Source organism: Limulus polyphemus, unplaced genomic scaffold (assembly GCF_000517525.1).
Source record: "Limulus polyphemus unplaced genomic scaffold, Limulus_polyphemus-2.1.2 Scaffold1726, whole genome shotgun sequence".
Lineage (NCBI taxonomy): Eukaryota > Metazoa > Arthropoda > Merostomata > Xiphosura > Limulidae > Limulus > Limulus polyphemus.
In genome coordinates this window covers 136,371-155,779 of record NW_013667336.1, presented here as the reverse complement: position 1 = coordinate 155,779, position 19,409 = coordinate 136,371, and the positions used below count along the sequence as shown (strand labels likewise).

At 29.8% G+C, this 19,409-nt stretch overlaps 1 protein-coding gene across 1 annotated transcript in view; it reads right to left on the bottom strand.

Annotated features, from left to right (window-relative positions):
- The window catches only part of LOC106464720 (rho GTPase-activating protein 190-like), a 92,787-nt gene that overhangs the window by 6,109 nt on the left and 67,269 nt on the right, over positions 1 to 19,409 (bottom strand). The window contains exons 20-25 of the mRNA XM_022392489.1: positions 18,427 to 18,562; positions 17,519 to 17,746; positions 14,289 to 14,537; positions 4,115 to 4,212; positions 1,245 to 1,343; positions 382 to 613 (exon numbers count right to left, since the gene is read on the bottom strand). Coding sequence (XP_022248197.1) covers positions 382 to 613; positions 1,245 to 1,343; positions 4,115 to 4,212; positions 14,289 to 14,537; positions 17,519 to 17,746; positions 18,427 to 18,562 — 1,042 coding nt within the window. The remainder of the gene's footprint in view (positions 1 to 381; positions 614 to 1,244; positions 1,344 to 4,114; positions 4,213 to 14,288; positions 14,538 to 17,518; positions 17,747 to 18,426; positions 18,563 to 19,409) is intronic.

Sequence of the window (19,409 nt, the reverse complement as noted above, 5' to 3'; positions counted from 1 at the left end):
ATCTAACAGTATAAGCTATGTATGTTTCTAAATATAAACTTAATCTAAACAACGTTCATATTAAAATAAATATATAGCTACAGATTCATTACAAGCTTTATGTACAACTTTTTTTTAGTTTTGTCTTGACCATAAACGAGTATTTGCTAAAACTGCTAGCTAATACAAAAGAGAAATCTTTTTTTTTCATTACATTCACAAATGTACAAATAAAAAGGACTTTTTTCAAATTACATATTAAAAAATACCCTATCTTTCTTCCCACAAGAAAAGATTGACCCCCAGTCATGTAAAATTTAAACATATGAACCTACCATACAAATTTGTAATGGAACATAACTTCTGAAAACTGTTCTAGTGATCAGTTCATTTGACACATACCTTCATCAAACTTCTGATACAATTGGTCTACATGAGCTCTGTTTCCTGGTACCCTGTAAATACCTTCAGAGTCTAGCCCTTCTTCCTCTATAAATTTGATACACTTTTCTACAAACAGGGGAATATGATTATCCTCTGATTGAGCAAAGCTTTCCAGTCCCTGTACTGCCTGGTTCGCATTTCCTCCTTTTCCTTGAGCAGTCTTCTTTTTCTTTTTCTCTGTTAGCCGTTTCTGTCAAATTCCAAAAGATTGCACAAAATGTTCTGTACTTTTAAGCTTTTTGTATGTTAATTTTTGGTAATAACACAAAAGTAGTGTGCTTTTGAGATAAAAAAACAAAAAAAAGCATAAATATAAATCTGAAATTTAAGGTCTGTGAATAGAGGTAATGTTACAAAAAACTTATAAGCTCACCTTTAAAGAAATAACAGAATTATACAAATCAGTTTTAGATTCACCAACAATTGTGACAAAGAAAAGCAAAAGCTTAAGAAAGTTTATTGCAGGTTTATGTAAATTTTTTAAAGAAACTTGATCTTTCATTGAGTTCTATAATAGCAATAAATTAAGTCTCATTATGCATTGTTAAATAAGTGTTAAATTTTTTGATAAGTGAAATCAAATTAACCAAATACCATAGCATAATATTTACAAACAATTTATAATTTTTTAGAATCCTCAAAAATAAACATTACCAGTTATGGTATCCTAAATGCCTGGATTATCAAATCTATCACATTTCCCAAATAACATCAACTGACAAATTGTTAAAGCTACTGAAATAATCTGTTCTACATTTATGAATTTTAGGTACGTAAATACTAATCTATCTTACTTAATCATAGAAACATTAATTATATACCTCTTCCTTCAATCGACGTTTTTCTAACTTTTCATCTTCTCGAAGTTTCTTATCTTTCTTCCTCGATGTTTTTTCTCCATCTTTGATCATCACAGACTTCTGAAATTTTTTTATAGGTTTTAAGATTATAACAAACTCATAACATAAAACACTAAAATATCATTTAAAAAGTTACAATTTCTTTCACTCTAAATTAGATATATTTGAGATCATTCAAGCTTTGGCTGAATTAAGATATTATAAAAGATTGATTTTAATAATAAATCAATCCAATTGATGAAGTACTTTAAAGTTTAATATGATGGAAACTAAGGCACACATTAAAACAAATAACATTCCTAAACTTTATCATACTTTAATTTTTCCTGTGTTTTCTTAGAGTTTAAACCAAACTAATATGTAACATTTACTCAAAACTGATGTTATCATGTCGTACTAAATTATAATTATATAGGTTACTTGCATGTGAATTTATAAGATACTACTACATTATAGTATATATATAATAGTATGTAAAACAAATCATGGAGTAAGTTATGAGTGTAGATGGGAAATTATTTTAGTACTTCCTGGAATGTAAATGTTGCTTCTGAATTACATCTTACCCGAGTATATTACAAGGTTAAAAACAATCTCATGAATTTTGTAGAAGTTTGCCGAGTTCAATGAGATATAATTTAAATTTGTTCCATATATTTTAGCAAGTTGTTACAACTATCATCAGAAGGTAAGTAACAAGTGTTTATGGGTTCCTAATTAAATTAGTAAAACTTTGCAAGAATGCTGTGCTAGAAACCATCTGTTTTAATGCTCTTAAAGAAAAAGAATGTCTGTCCGTATTGCACCTACTTATGTGTATTAAATTACAAAGTCTTATTTAAAAAACAAAATCTACCAGTTTATTCATTGCTAATCTAATGGGAAAAAAAACAACATTTAATTTCTATACGATTTTGCTTTTATGATAACTTCCATTTTAATTAGTAAATTTTAATACACTGAATCATTATTATTTCCAATAGTTTGCACCACAATAAATTGGAAAATGGTTTATGTATTTATTGTATTGGAATCACTTCCATTTTTTTTCTCCTCCTAATATTTGAAGACACATGTGATAGAACAAGTTGTTAATCGTATACAACATTAAAAGTAATGTCAGTTAGTAACATTTCAGATAAGAGAAGAATCAGGGTGTATACAGAAATTTAGAAAATATATTCCCTGTCTTTTCTAAGTTTTTCCTGACCATTCACATTCTATAAACATGCACTGACTACTTTAAATAAACTATTGAGCTTATATATTATACATAGTAGCTAGCCATATCTTTAATACAATTACAGCAAATGAATGTACAGCCAATAATAAAAACAGATGTTGTGAAATATTAAATAAAATGCTATTACACTGCATAAACCTTTGCTTATATTTCTTTTAAAGAAACTTAAAATTAAATTTCCAAACTATTTTTATGAGCTTAAATTAAAATAAACTAAAATCTTTATTCTGAGCTTTTCTGAGTAATAAAATTTTGAAAACATTTTTTGATAACTGACACAAACCAAAACTGTTGTAATGAGTTCAAAAACAAAAAAGGTAAGAGAAGCTTAGAAAAGACAAACACAAAAAAAGTAAACTATGCAACTATTTTTTATATTCAAAGTAAAACAGTACATATGTGAATTCCAAGCAATGAACGTCTCTCACAAATGTCTATCTATATTTTTGATTTTAAAAATCAGGATACTTGGATCAACAATTTCACAATTTTAAAAATTGATATTCATATTTATATTCTTAGTGAAAATAATATTTCAAGAATACTTTTTCCTCACACTTCCTGTAAAATATTTCACCAAATTAAGTTCTTTTTATTTCTGAAGTGTTTGCTTATTTGTTAAAAAACTTAAACAATAGAGAAATCTGGGATAAATAAATCTATATAAAAACCTGAAGGAAACCTTAGAAAAATATGTCTAAATTCCATCATACTTAAGAAATTAAGCATCTAATAATAACATAAAATTTTGGAATATGGCATGCAAAACAAAATTTAACGTTTTATCAATAAATTGACCAATTTTTCAGATATCAAATTTGGATAAACTTTTGGTGGTGTGCCATAGTGCCAGTAAAGTATAACATTTCAGATTCATGCCTTTTAGTTTCAATTTGTTGTAGTTGGTGCAAAAACAGCGATTGAGATGAACATTTTACTATAAAACAGTTTGCAATCATTTATGTATCCTCTTTGAGTCCAACAGGTTTCTTTTTTCTTTTGTTATCTCTGTATAATCTGATCATCTAGTAGTTCTATCATGCAGAATGCAAGACAGGGCTTTCAAATGTTTCTCAAGGTCCCACCTTACAAATAATATCATATAATATCCTTGTCTTGTGCACTATGCCTCATATAAAACCTGTATATAAAAAAGTCTATTAGAAGTTCTGATAACTGCAATACAACCAAAAATTATACTGGAAATTTCAATTCATTTCACAAAAGAGCACTAGGTAGTCTCACTTTGAAGCTCTAGCCATGTATTATTACAGAAAAGTAAGTGAAAATGAGCAATTCCATATTATACAGATAACATTGCATGCAATTACATTTACATAAACATGGAGAGAGAGAGAGAGAGCAGTTTATTGGAATTTTGTATTTTTAAGGAATGGCCAATACATTTCTTTTAGTGATTACTGGCTAAAGAAAAAAGACAAATTCTCTGACTTTAGGCATTTTTTCCCCTGACTGTATACACCCTGAAAATATCACACTGAAATATATTATACACGTTAATATGAATTGAAGCAACTTTCACTTTACACACATTTAGTTTGTTTACTGTACATGAACAGATATTTACCCGCATCATAACTGCTGGATCTTTAGGCGATACCAACTCGTATCCCGAGTTTTCATCAGGAGGAGGCATACAAAGGGAGCTTTCAATTTTGAGCTTTGCTGAAAAGAAACAAAATAGAGCAACTCTTGGACAGTATAAACTAATGCTCCTTTTTTAAGTGTTTTAGCAATATAACAGTGGCCATATGACCATATGAACAAAGGAATAAGAGATATTTATAAGAAAAAAAATTTGAATTTAATTATCTGGTACCAACATGTATATAAATTTATGCATTACTGAAAAAAACTTTAGCTGTCTATCACACAGAATACATGAAAGCACTCTCACAACTAGAGCTGGACAATTAACTCAATTATCTACAAGCATTCATTATTGCCTTGCAAAATTATCAAGTAATTGAAATTATGATCAGATCAACTGTCGCTAAAGTAACCTATCTAATTTAGTGTTTCAGATTATTCCAACTACTCAGATAATTGAAACATTGCCATTATGATTTCTCATTATTATTTTAGATTATTTTTGCTATTTGTTCAGCTAAACTGATTGGTTTCAGGACTCATGCAAATAATAAAAATTAGTGTTTCTGATTATTACTATTTTTGATTATTCCAACTATCTACTTCTGTTAAATATAATGTAACTTTAGTATTTCTTTTACATTGTGTTATGTTTCTAATTTATTATCGCATAACTTTATACTTTAGTGTTGGATATGGTGTAAAATTAGTTTTTAAATTATGTTACATTTGTAATTTATAATTTGTGTAACTGTATTCTTTAGTGTTAAATAAACAATAAACTTAACTTTTTCTACATTGTGTATGTTCTTTCTATCACTACACCTCTTACTTGTTTGTTTGTTTTGTAATTAAGCACAAAGCTACACAATGGGCTATCTGTGCTCTGCCCACCACGGGTATCGAAACCCGGTTTCTAGTGTTGTAAGTCTGCAGACATACTACTGTACCACTGGAGGGCCTTACTTTCTTGACTTTGTGTCTCAAAGGAAATTGTGGCAGGCAATGGCATGTATCAAACCTGCAACTTTACAATAATGGGGTAAACCCTAACGAAGCAGTTAACTTCATCCACTCAGCCATGATAGCCTTCAACCATGAGATACATTACAAACGTAAGTGTACTAACTGATTTTTAAACCCAATAAAATAATTTAGCATTAAAATTTACAAGTATCAGTCTATTCTATTTTAAGTAACAAAACAAAAGTATGACTTATACATTTCCTTCTACTTTGTACTTTACACTGTATAGAACAATAATGTAAAAACATACTCCACAGTGGATTATGTATAAATAGGCTGCAACTGAAATACAGTCTTCATAATGTACAATGACAAATAAACATACAATAAGGATGAAGGTGTGCCAAATCAGCATTTTACTAATTCAAAATGATAAATTTTTTGGCTCATTTTCCACTGGAATATTGTTGTGTATCAAATAATGACTAACTTTATATCCACGATAATCTTATTCTCCTCTACCATTAACAGAACAAGAAGTAGCCAATGGTGTTAAGTTTACTGTCTCTTTCTCAACACATGCTTGATTGCCTTGATGTATTAGTATTTGTATAAAATCATGATTTTAATCTCTCGAACTAAGTGTGTGCAAACTGTATTAACCTGTACTTAATAGTTTTCTTACAAGTCTGTTATTTTTATGTGGTTGGAATGTTATTATTATTATACACTCTTCTAATTTTTGAAAATCCCTTAGGGACTAGATACAGAATGTAGCATTTAAAAATATCATAGGCCTAATACTAATGACAAGTGTAAGTAGTAATAATCATGTTTTGCCAGCTTGTAAAAGGTGTTCCAATCACCACTGTGTTTGTTGCATCTCAGCCAGTTTTCTTACCATGTTAAATAATATCACAAGGATTAATATTATATTAATTAATAACTTCCAAAAATAAACAACCATTATCTTAAAGTATAAAAAGAAAAGTCTCAAAGACTTGATCAGAGCTGTATTCAACATCCTTACCTAATTAATAAATGGCCAAAATCATTACACTATTTTAATCTGGAAAGCATATCACATTAAATGAGTGTCGTCTAATATACTGAAAGGACACAAAAGTTTGTATTCTGTGTATAGACATAGCCAATAACATACAAGTATAATTGAGGTAAACATAAGACTAAAAGTACTATTAAACACAGGTGAACATGTGTACAAAACATCACTGAGCAGGTATTTTCTGAGCAAAAAAAAGGTGCAGCTATCCATAGGATTAAAATTGGATAAGTTCTATATCTCTTTCAATCTATTTTACAAATTCCCCCTCTCCCTCCCATCAATAATAATAATAATAATAATCAGTTAAGCATTATAAATGTCAAGAAAAATTCATAGTGTAAAATATTTTTGAAAAAGTGTAAGGCAAGAATCTTAAAGCTTCTGTACCAAACTGCTAATTTCAATTTTTAAAGATTGTTTGTATGTGGAAAATTATATTAAATCCTTTAATTCTACTTATAAGACTAAAATGAATTAGTTTTGTTGAGAATATGTCCAATTAATCTCTCAGATAATAGCAGTCTTAATATCAAACTAAAAGAAACAAATGAAAATACTTAAAGGATTACTAGAAATATTTATGATGACTGTATGACGACAAGTAATTAATTTAAATTAATGGATTTTAATTGACATTTAAAAAAAAGGATAAACATTCACCCCAAAATTCAGAGGTAAAAACTAATATGTAGATTACACACCTTTAACTCAGTAATCCATATATATACAAGGGTGTCACTGCACATTAATTACTTAGTGAATTCAACAACTTGAATTTTTCCTTCACAAAACCACAGTTAAGCTAATAAAGTGCCATAAAAACATTTGCATACATATACAAGTGTGAAGTATAAAAAAATAATGAACATCAAATGCAATGGAATAATTTTTATAATAATTCTAATTAACACTTTATAAAACAAATATTATTCATGAACCATTTTCAATGAATTCCAAAACTTAATCCATCATCTCAACATTCTTTAAACTTTCCTGACATAGTAACATACTTCCCCTATAAAAATACTCAAAACATAGGTTGTGTTATAAATGTTTAAATTTCAGTATGGGATAATTTTATATGGTTTAACATGCATGAAATAACACACAATTTGCTATTACGATTAGCCAAAAGTAAGTTTAAAAATGTTTCAACTTTATGTTTATTATTCACAAAATAAAAAAGTATCAAAAGTGTAGAACTTATAGAAAGAAACATTAAAAACACAAATTGTGGGTTATTTTTTTAGTACATCAACATGTAGTACTGACTACTACAAATAACTTTTAATTATTTCCAGTTTTGATATTAAAAATGTACAAGCAGATCCTATCATTACACGTGAAAAGATTTTGTACTATAATACAAATATTACATTATTAGTAGTAAGGCTGCACTGGCTTTTATCCTGCACTTACCACAAACTTAAAACATCTAAAACTGGAAGTAATCAATTAAAATATGGAAAAATAAAATCCCTTTTATACTACATACAGTGAAGATCACTTTTTAAATACATAAACTCTGAATCAAGTTTCATAAGCTTTACAAAAAAACATTTTAATTGCTTCAACACCAGCTTCAGGCAGCTTAAGTTAGAAATACGCAACAAACATAATAAAATTTTGGCATATATATATACACAAAGCATACTAACATTTCAAGGAGATAAGTATCCTTCAAATTTCTTACATCTACCATAGAACAGTTTTAGAGGTTCATAAATCAAATACTAACACATGCATTATTACCAAAGTATGTAACGCAATCACACTTAAAATGTGTATATATAGTAAAGAAATTACATTTCACATGAACCTAAATGCCTCATACATACAAAATGCAACAACTTTCATAAAAAAACAAACCATGTTCTTCACAAACATCATTCTGAAATGAACCTACATCAGTATCTAATTGGAAAAGCTACATATTTATATAAAAAAAAGAAACCATATTTTATATTAACATACATATATTACACATCATGTGAGCTTATCTTATAACTATGAAATGCTATAACATTCAATAAACCATATTTTATAGAAACATGTTTAATTTACATTCCAGTATCAACCTGTCATTCTTGATAAAAAAAAGTTATAATGTTCCCACAAAAGAAGAATCATGTTTTATGTTAATATACATAGTATGTAAACATGCTAGCATAAGCCTATATTAATGCTTGAATGTATTTCATAATTGCAGCACACATGCCTTCATGCAAACAACAATAAGATAGTAAAAATTCAATGCTGAAACACAGTTCCATACTACTGATCTGTTAAGCTACGTTCCTGTTCTCTAGAATCACATGAACTCTAGTGACTGCAACTATTTTCTTGCAACTTAAAATGAACACTTCGGCAGTAAAACAAACATAAAAGTATCTTCAAAACAATTCAGATATATCTATACACAAAGCCAAGGTTTAGATTTTCTATCCTATCCCCACCACCTCTATTATGAGCTTACATTTGTTAAACATTTTGCTCACACCCTTTATTAAACTGTCTCTCTAACATTGTATCAGTTATATTTGGCCTTCGTGTGGTCCATACTGCACCATTTTTTCAATCTGGTGTGGGGAGAAAAGCAAAAATGATAAATTCTCTCTTTGAACTTACCTTTTATTACTAAAATGTTTATTTCAAAGAAGATACATTACTTAAACAATAACCCTTAACTCAAAGTCATACAGCAAAGTTGAGGAGGGGTCAAAGAAAATACAAAGATATCTTTCTCTCCTACGAAAGGAAGAATGATGGCAGTGTGCTCCAAGTAAGCTTTTGATTTAACAAGTAGTTTACTTTTCCATATAAACTACAATGCTGAAAATGAAAACTTACAAATATTCAGGTTTCAGTAACTTTCTTCATCATCCATTATTTGGCAGTTTAGTGTTGTGTTTACTAGGAGCTTTTTTTTTTTAATTAAAGTCCTCTTAATGACCAGCCAAGGCAATTACAGAGTTAATTCAATACAGTAAGCATTTAACATAATGTTTAGGGACAACAAGTGACCTGCCTCCACAACTGCTTTCACAACTTCTGAAGGCAACCAGTTCCAGAGGCCAACCACCCTGTTAAGAGAAATAAAACTGTTTTTGCTGAAGATGACTCCTGCCTTGCCAAAATTTATATTTGTGCCCCCTAGTCCTACTATTCTTACCATCAAGTATGAAAAAAGATGATACGTCAACACTATCAATTCCCTTTATAATCTTAAACACCTCAATCAGATCCCTCTAGCTCTTCTTTTTTCAAGAGAAAACAGTTTCAAAAGTCTTAATCTCTCCTCGTATGACAAACCATCCAGCCCAGGTACCATTCTAGTAACCCTTCTCTGAACCTTTTCCAAGAATTCTATCTCCTTCCTAAGGTAAGGAGCCCAAGACTGAACACAATACTACAAATGTGGCATAACCAGTGACATATACAACATAATTATAACCTCTTTAGACTTGTATTCAACATTTCTGTAGATACAACCTAAAATCCTATTTGCCTTACCACTAGCAACAGCATTAGACTAGTATAATTTTCAGTTCAACAGTAACCTAAACTAGAAGCTGCTAATCACTAACTCATTTGTGAATTTTTATTATCCCTCACTAAAATTTGTAATTTCAATGAAGAAAAGAAAGAACATAAATAACATATAGGTCTAATCTATTATTTGATTTTATATTCTTTCTACAGCACACTATAGTTTTCTTGAATCACAGCTCTTCAGTACTGCTTAAGAAAGCAAGCCAAGAGATGCAGTAAGCCTCCATATAGCAGTGGAATGAAAACATTCTGTAAGATTTGATTTAAAGGACGTTATATCAAATCCTACAAATCACTGTATAAACCATCGATCAGTTTACAGGAAAATGATCTTCTACGCTTTACGTTCTATTACCAATATGTTTTGTTTCTTTTGAACTGGCAAATATGCACTACAGCGTACCAGTCACAGTGTCAGGAGACAGAAGCAGAAAAGATCTAAGCATTCTGATTACACCTATCACTGGCTCATCTAAGTATCTAAGGAGTCCTCCAGTGCTTAACGTCTCAGAAATTATGCTTTACACAAATACAGAGAGAGATGAAAAAAGAATGCAACTGATCCAAACCAATTCCACACCATTCGAAAATACCCATTACGAAGAGAGCTGAGGAAGTTGTTGAAAGGATAGTGTGTTCCCAGTCATCCTATGAACAGAGGTGCTTCAAGAACACACCAGACCAGAAATTCTGTTATGAAAAATGGTATAAAAGAGCCAATACAGCAGGGCAATCAGAGAGAGATTGTTAAGAATCTAAAAACCCTATCCAATAGCCAGCCATGCAATGGAGGGGAATAATCCTATAAAAGATTAAGGAATGAGGATTATAGTACAAACACAGCTTATTCCAGCGAGATGAAATCCACTAAAGACCTAATGGAGGGGAATAATCCTATAAAAGATTAAGGAATGAGGATTATAGTACAAACACAGCTGATTCCAGTGAGATGAAATCCACTAAAGACCTAATGGAGGGGAATAATCCTATAAAAGATTAAGGAATGAGGATTATAGTACAAACACAGCTGATTCCAGTGAGATGAAATCTACTAAAGACCTTACAATAATGCAAGTAATTGAGGATAATGTTGTGAGAAGTACTGCATGCCAGCTAACATAATCACCTCCTTAAATAAAAAAGAAAAAAAGCAGCAGAAACCAACAATACTACTAGAAAATAAATCTGAAGTAACTTAGAATTCATATTTTAGATCAAATGATTCAAGCAAACCAGTCAGCAATAACCAACATTTTTATAAATGAGAGATACAATGGAACAGTGCTAACAATACCTAAAATATACAGTATGAACTGCACATGACAGAGGATCAACAGAAAAGTACAAATTAAAACCGAAGAGGGGGGCTTGGACCGTCACATTACCATAAAAGTTGAGCCAAATTCCAGGTCAGGAAAGAGGTAAAGAAAAAATCCTCTGAATATATGGTTATAAAGAAGCCAATAGTATGGATCTTATAATAAATATAAAGTAAAAAAATAATATGTCTTCTAAGATAAAGCCAAATAGAACAAAAAACAAGAGGTTCAACATGAATACCCACAACTTGTCTTCATCTAAAGATTAATGTACCTATAATATTCTAAAATATATATATTTAATAATAAAATGCACATCCAAGTAATGCACACAGCTTTATAGCATTTCTATTATTTACCAACACATTCTAGAAAATAAGCAAAACCTGCTTCAAGATACAAAACAATGACATCTAGCTATCACAAGCGAGGATGATACAAAGTTTAATACAAGAATTAAAAACAAATACAATATTAATCCAATTAAAATATTTTTTGTTTATGCATGTTTATCAGCATAAAGATGTTTAATAGTTGATTATATAACACCATGAGATATAATTATTAAAAAAGAACCTTTATTATACATTCCAATAGAAGCACAAGCTTAATACACAACCTAATCTTTATTCAATAATCTTTTGTTTTATCAAGAATGAATAAAATAGCCATCTAGCAAAATAAAAAAAATATCATTCAAATAATCTTTTTATTTTGTCACTTTTTGTGGCTTTATTTTATGCACCTCAAATTGTTTAACTCATACGGGCATGTGTTGCTAGAGGATTGTGAAACTTCATATTTGTTTGCATCGGAAAATATTTCAAATAGTGTTATGAAATCCAAAATTTAAACTTCTCAGAAATTTCACTACAACTTTTGTTGTTGTTGTTGCAGGGGCTATGTTACAACTAAAGTAGCTGTGAAGGTAATTTGTTCTAACATGTATTTTCTGGAATAATGTGGTAGAACAAGCTGTAACTGTTGACGACAAAATGAGCACATTTACACCCATCTCCTTTGTTTGTAAGGAGTTAGGGCTAGGAAATCTACCATAATAAAAACTAATACCTGCTTGTGAGCTTCATGTTACTACCTAATCAAGTATTCCTTTTTTTCCCACAAGAAAAAAAATTGCTTACAAGTTAATAAATCTGTTTAAATCTATAAAACAGCATTGATATTAAATTAGGTGCTACTTTGTTATAATAATTAACTGTAAGCCTAACACAGGTATTACCTTCACTTTTTGAATAGTAACAAATCTGCAGTCACAATCAAAAACCAAAACAGTATAAATAACACTAATTTGGAAAAGAGATGAATAATTTGTAACAAACTCTAATGCCATTATGAAAACCTATGATCTTAACATTTGATTTATTTCTGTGTTTAAGCACAAAGTTACACAGTGAGCTATCTGCACTGTCCACGAGTGTCAAACCCAGACTTTTAGCATTCTAAACCTTCAAGCTGAGCCACCAAGGGTCTTAAAATGTGTGGCAACAATAATTTTGATTGTACGTTACCAGTCTGATCTCATTTCTAGTAAGTGGAAGTTATATAAAGTTAAAATAAAGTATCAAGAGTGAATAATGCAAGGGTTTTACTCAAATTATAAAAAAATACATCAATCCCAAGTTTTTCTATCCCCATCTGCATTCTTAATGGATCTTAGTTACTAGCTACCACTGTAAGGGGACTTCCGGTAGAGACAGAATTCAGACTTATTCATCATTACATGTTTGTTACAAAACACTGCAGAGCAGAGCTGGGCAATTAGTGGAATTTGATAATCAATTAATCATCAGCCTCATTAAACAGTTACATTCAGCTAATTAATAATTCTCCCATGAAAGTTAGACAGTTGGAATAATAGAAAATAGCAATAATCTGAAACAGTTATTTTGAGTGTTTGGTTATTTTTGTGAATCACCACTCTAATCAATTAAATTGAACAACACTGAATTAATTGAAAATAATAAGAAATCATTATGGCAATATTTCAGTTACTTGGATAGTTGCAATAATTGAAAACAGTAATAATCAGAAACACTAACTACAAATAGTTAATTATTTTCTTGACATTAATTGATTTAATCATAAGTTTGATTAATCAATTATTTTACATGACACTAATAAATGTAATTGATGCTCATAAGCAACTGATTATATCAATAAATTGAGTTAATTGCCCAGCTCTACTGCAGTGTGTGACAAGAATAAATTAATTGTTTTATGCTACTTGTTTCTGTTCACCATGTTACAGCGTATCAACTCACGTAGAAAGGTTTTTATGAAGATAGCTAGTGAGGGATGCAACAAACATGACTGTATAATGGCAACTGAGGTAGGAGGAGAACATGGGTATAAAAAAAAGACTTACAGACAGGTAAAAGCTTCAACCCCACAGAGCAGTATTATAAAAGCCACCATTTAGTGAGCCAAACAACCAAAGAGAAGGTGAACATTTAATTTTACTGAATAATATAAAATGACACCAGAAAAATCAAGAACTTCTTACCCTTATGAACCACACGTTTTGAATATAAAAACTTAAACAATTATCTTTGAAAACTTGGGAATTCTGCCATTGTTTTCTTAAAGAACAAAGCAACTTTATTGTTTTTGTAATAATTACTCTGTCTTTTCTACAAGATTAAAATGTAGTGTAACAAATAATGACAAAAATAAAATACAAATTAGTAAATACATGGTGCTTTGCCCCAAATTTTATTATTCAATTTGAAGGCCTATATAGACTCAATTTTATACTTAAATATATCAAACTGCAATTCAATTCTTATATGACACAAATCCAATTATTTAGCAGCTCTCTTCCGAGATGCAACACCCAAATGGTGCACGTCTTGAATATATGTACTTATTCATTTGACTGACATTACGGACCTATATTACATATATCTGTGTATTTATATAACTATTATTTTATTTACTTTTTAAAAACTATCTTAAAAGTGATGGTGAGAAAGACTTCCTATTTTTTAAAGTGTGGGGGAAAAAAATTGTGTTGTTAAAAAAAGAAAGAAAGAAAGAAATGGATAACACTGACAACAATTAGTGAGAAAAATATTCTTAGAGGTTAGAGTTCAAGGTCACACACAAAAACTGAAAGCAATCATGCAAATTCAGATCCCAGATCTTTAAAGGCACCAAGTTATAGTTCCCAGGTCTCAGTACTGAGAGGTTAGTTTAAGAAAGCAAGGTACAAGAAACACGGGACTTACATGAAGGAGAGAAAATGTCACTATCAGGTGTTAGTGCACCAAACTGGAGAGCTCCTGCAAGATAAGGTGGTTGTTGCTGTTGTGGAATTGGCTGTGACTGCTGCTGAGCCTGCACTTGCTGTTTCCTGCGCCTTAAGCGAAATGACCGCTTGTGTTTGTATTTAGGACGGGGGGTACTTTTGAAGAGAGGTTCCTCATCATCTGACAAGTCACTGTCATCTGAGGGGGAGTTCCCCCCACTTCCATGTACTGTAAACAGTTATGCATTGAAGCATTTTAATTTTTAGTTCAACCTATAAGGTTGCTAAATAAACCCTTTTCTTTTTACATTTAATAATAACAGAAAAAATACCTAACACAATAAATATTAACAGTCAGAAACAGTTAATTATGATAACATTTCCAACCCTAAACCAAATAAATCAAGACTAAAACAGTTCCAAAATGAAAGAAACAATATGATTGATTTTTCTGGTTGTATGACTTCTCTTCATCAAAATTATCAGGAGTCAAATGTGTTGCAGTACAACTAACTGCAGCACTAGGCTGTTGCTAACATATGACCTCACAAGTTATTAGACTAAAAAATAAACAATTTCAAACAGTTTACTATCGAATAACAGAAGCTTCTTAAAAACTAAGTGTTTCTTTTTCATAAGAATTATCAAATTATTTAGAAGTGAGTCTTTCAACTTGAACAATGTGTTCAGTCCAACAAAAGTAAAATTTAGGTAGGAATTTTTGAAAATTCTCAGAACATTTTAGGTAGTTCTTGAGAATAAAAAAAAAAGAGAGATGAATGAACATTTTCAAATTTTCAATAACAGCGAAAAGACCAACAAAACTTCAAAAGCCAGAATCTTTTGTCACCTGCTTTCCATTTATTATGGTGTGGCAATGATGTATACTTTGAACTTCTTCATAATGTAAAAAATGAAACTTTTCTACAGCATTAATTTTATTTTGCAAAAGTATCAACACAGATGAAACAAAATTAAAGAACTCTACATTAACTTTATGAAATGACAATGGAACTGCAACATTAAAAACATCAATAAACATATAAAAATCATACGTAGCTCCCAGAATTTTCTTCACAATAATTATAATGTCAAATACTGTGACCCCAATTTTCATTTTAAATTTTTTTAACTGGAGTTTAACATAATGTACTGAACTCTTATGCCACAGCTATTATTTCCATAATGTCAGAGAAATTAGTTTTGATTAAATTTAAAGTTCACTGAAGATTATTTGTTTAGTTATTACCTAATACCTATATAATATATTTAATCATTAAAAAACAAATCAACTTTTATATTTAGTCTCGACAATCTTGCTTGTCACTGAAGAAGAAATGTCCACCTTTCAAAAGCGCTCAGGTTATAGGGTTTTTATTCATTGCTTTTGTTATAATTTCACATCTACAGAAATGGTATACAATTTTAAAGATTTGCAACTGACAAACGTTAATGTTACCATAACTTGAAGAGACATATTCAATTACTTTTATTATAAATCAAAATATAAAGATTATTATGAATTTTAGGAGAAAATCAATCCCTGAACTAAGAACTTTGGTGAATTTTACAAAATTAAAAAAAAAAGGAAGCATTTGGGAACTTTCTCTCTCTTTTTAAACTGATCCATTGGACTTTCTTACTTCACAATATTTTCACAAGTTTTTCTTTTTCAAGTAAAACTGCAGGATATAGGCTTAGCTAGAGCTGAAAGTGCTATTCATAAAATAGCAACCGCTCTGTAAGAAAAATATACCATTGTATGGATAGTACTGTGTAAATCAACCACATCTGAAGCTTCTGTTATATCTTTACAAAAATTATCAAGGGCTTCAACAATGATGAATACTACAAATCTGTCTTAGAGGTGCATAAAAATTTTGAATAATAATTTTGACATCAAAGAAGTATCTGATTTTAATAAACATATAAATACACATACCTATTACAACTGTACATGCTTATACACGTATCAATCTACACAATATACTTATATAGCGATTAAAAGTATGATGACCAAGCTGGGTAATAAAATAGGATCATCATCTTTCCCATGCTTTACAAGGAAACTTCTGGTTCATGAGAAAATACTTACTCATATTTATAATTAGTATTTGTATTGGCAACTTATAAAAATGAACCCTATTAGTACTGATTTTAACCAACAACAAGTAACTAGAATATATCATTCAAATACACAATTTAATGTTTTTTTTGTTTTTTTTAAGTATATAAGAGGCTTTATTTTGCACATCAAGTACCACTCAAATTTATACACATCAGTTTGCATCATTTTCATGTAAATAAAATATCATTGTCTAATGAATTACGTTTTTAATAAATACTTGAATTTGATAAATTCAAAATATTCCAAAAAATTAACAAAATAATCTGTGTCAAATCAATTGTTAATTAAAAAAATGACTCGTGCATAAAAAGTACAGATAAAAACTTATAAGAGTGCAAAAGTCATGTTGTGACAGAATTTCATAGAACTGTCAGGTGACAAGCAATAAGAGCAAAGAAATGTGCAAATTTCAAACTTCTACATTTTAAAAACTCAGAAAAATAGCAACTTAGTTTTCCTTAAGCCTTCTGTTGTTAACAGGTATTATTCAATCTGAATAACTTGATACTCATGAATATCAGAAACCCAGCTTCCCGGAAAATAGAAGCTATCAGCTTTAATTACAAATAAGATTAATATATGTGTTTTGTATTTATTATAATTACTGAAGATTGTGATTTATATATTGATAAATGTTATGACACATAATAAAAAAATGTTTTAACCTTGATATTGATGAAGTTATCTTACAAATATCTGGAGTTATACTAATTTTAATATATGATTAAAAGATCTTGGAGATGAATACACATCCAAATAATAGCCTGAATAACCTTCATAAAAACTATATATATATATATTAAAAGAAATTTATAAATAATTTAAAAAAAATCAATGAAATGCTTATTTATGTAATACACTAGATTTTTTATTTATTCAGAAATTATTTAATTCTCAGTAAAGGTAAATAAAAGTTGTTGTGTTGTGAATGTCAATCCTTGTCAGAAAAAAGCTAATAAATATACTGATTAACATAAAAAACAAACTAACATCAGCTACAACCAAAATATAAGTTGGTGCCATCAAGGTTTGCGTGCATCAGGACCAGGGGACTAGAAGAAAGACAATTAACACAGTGCTACCTTTATTCAGTGGATCAAGGGACTGGGTACCCATCATCCTTTCACCCCCTGGGAGTGGGGGAAGTGGGGGAGCTGGCCCCTCAAAAGATGGAACACGGGGTGGGGCAACAGGAACACCACGTTTTTTGCGAGTTTTCTTGTGGGGAGTAGGTTTGCGATTCACTCGACTATAAACATCTCTGTGCCTACGCTCCAGAGAACTCCATTCACTGTCTGAGTCAGAGCCAGCTGTTAGAAGAAAAGCTTCTGTCTTTTAAGAACAAGAATCTGTGATCAGCTACAGACCTCTCTAAATGTAGTTTCTACACACCTTCTTTGCTTGTTATATAAAATGGTGTTAGCTAAGACACATGTATTACAAATACAGAAAAAAGATTCACACAATACAATTTCATAACTGTCATTTCATTCTCATTAATAGCTGCAACCAACTTTTCACACCAATACAACAAAAAAAACGTTCATACACCTCAAATTTTACTCATGACTTTATCAAGACACAAATCACAAATACTGAATAAATGCTTGATAAAAGCTAGCTGTTTTGTATAGCTTTTAACACCAAAGACTATACAATTAATAATTACAGTATATGATGTTCAAGGAAACTGTTTATTACACACAATGACTACAATTGGTCTAGCACAAACAAAAACTCTTATAAACATCATAATTAAAATGTGATAAATAAACAAAATAAAAAGGTTTTCACAGTCATTATACAAAAGAATTTTTCTAAAGTGGTCTATTGGTTCTTAAGTATGGTTTAATAGTACAATCCATAAAGCTAACTGAATAATTTCAAAGATAAGGAAGTGGATAAAAGGCACATACTTATCAACTTTCATAAATGTGCTTTGCAAATACAAATCACTTCAAACTTATTACTTATAAATTTTTTTTTTTACCTCTTTCAAAAGCTTCTTTATTCCCATGCCTTCGCCCTAAGGACCTGACTCGGTGAGACTTGCTATCAGGTAAAGGATTGTGAACCACAGCATAGGAATACTCACTAGCATCTGCAGTACACAAAGGTACTGTGTCCTATTGTACAAGAAAAAATAAAATGATAACTAATCACAATCTTGACATATTTATTTAGCTTTGACATAAGAGAAACTTTTGATATACAGATTCACAAATGCATAATGACAAAAATATCCATGATTTATACACTGTTGTTTCTTCAGAAATATAAATGGTAATGAAGGTTTTCTAGATTACTAATCTAATTATGTACATGTTTCATGAACACATACTAAAACTCAATATGTTGCTGAATAAAGTAAAAAGTAGAAAACATATAAAATAAAAAGTCTACAAAGTTTAAGATAGTAATAAAAATAACTTCCAATGATTTGATGAAAACAAAATTCTTGTGAAATATTGATAAATTATGTAAATGTCAAATTTGAAGTTTTTATCTACTTTGTAATTTTACCTAAGATTATTCTATGCTAAAAATACAAAACTATAATCAGAGTGCTTTCAAAAGGTGGACCTTTCTTCATCAGGAGACTGAGAATAAGTACGTAAAGTTTGAGTGACATCATGCTAGATCACCATGATAAACTGGAAGTCTTTTCGATTAGCTTTCAAAGGATTGTTTGCAAGTGTAGCTCATTTCTATTGTAAAATATGACAGAAATGAGAGTTAAATATAGAGAAGTGGTTTAAAAAATGTCAAGAAAAAGTATATTGGGTATAGATAAAGTAACATAAAGATGTAATATGAAGATCAATAACAAATGTTATGTAGATAGAACTAAAAGGATAAAAACAAAGATGGAAAATTATCATCAATAAATAATAGTATTAAGAAGGATAATGGGTAAAAATGATTTACCACACACACACACACACACACACACACACACATAAGAAAAAAAAT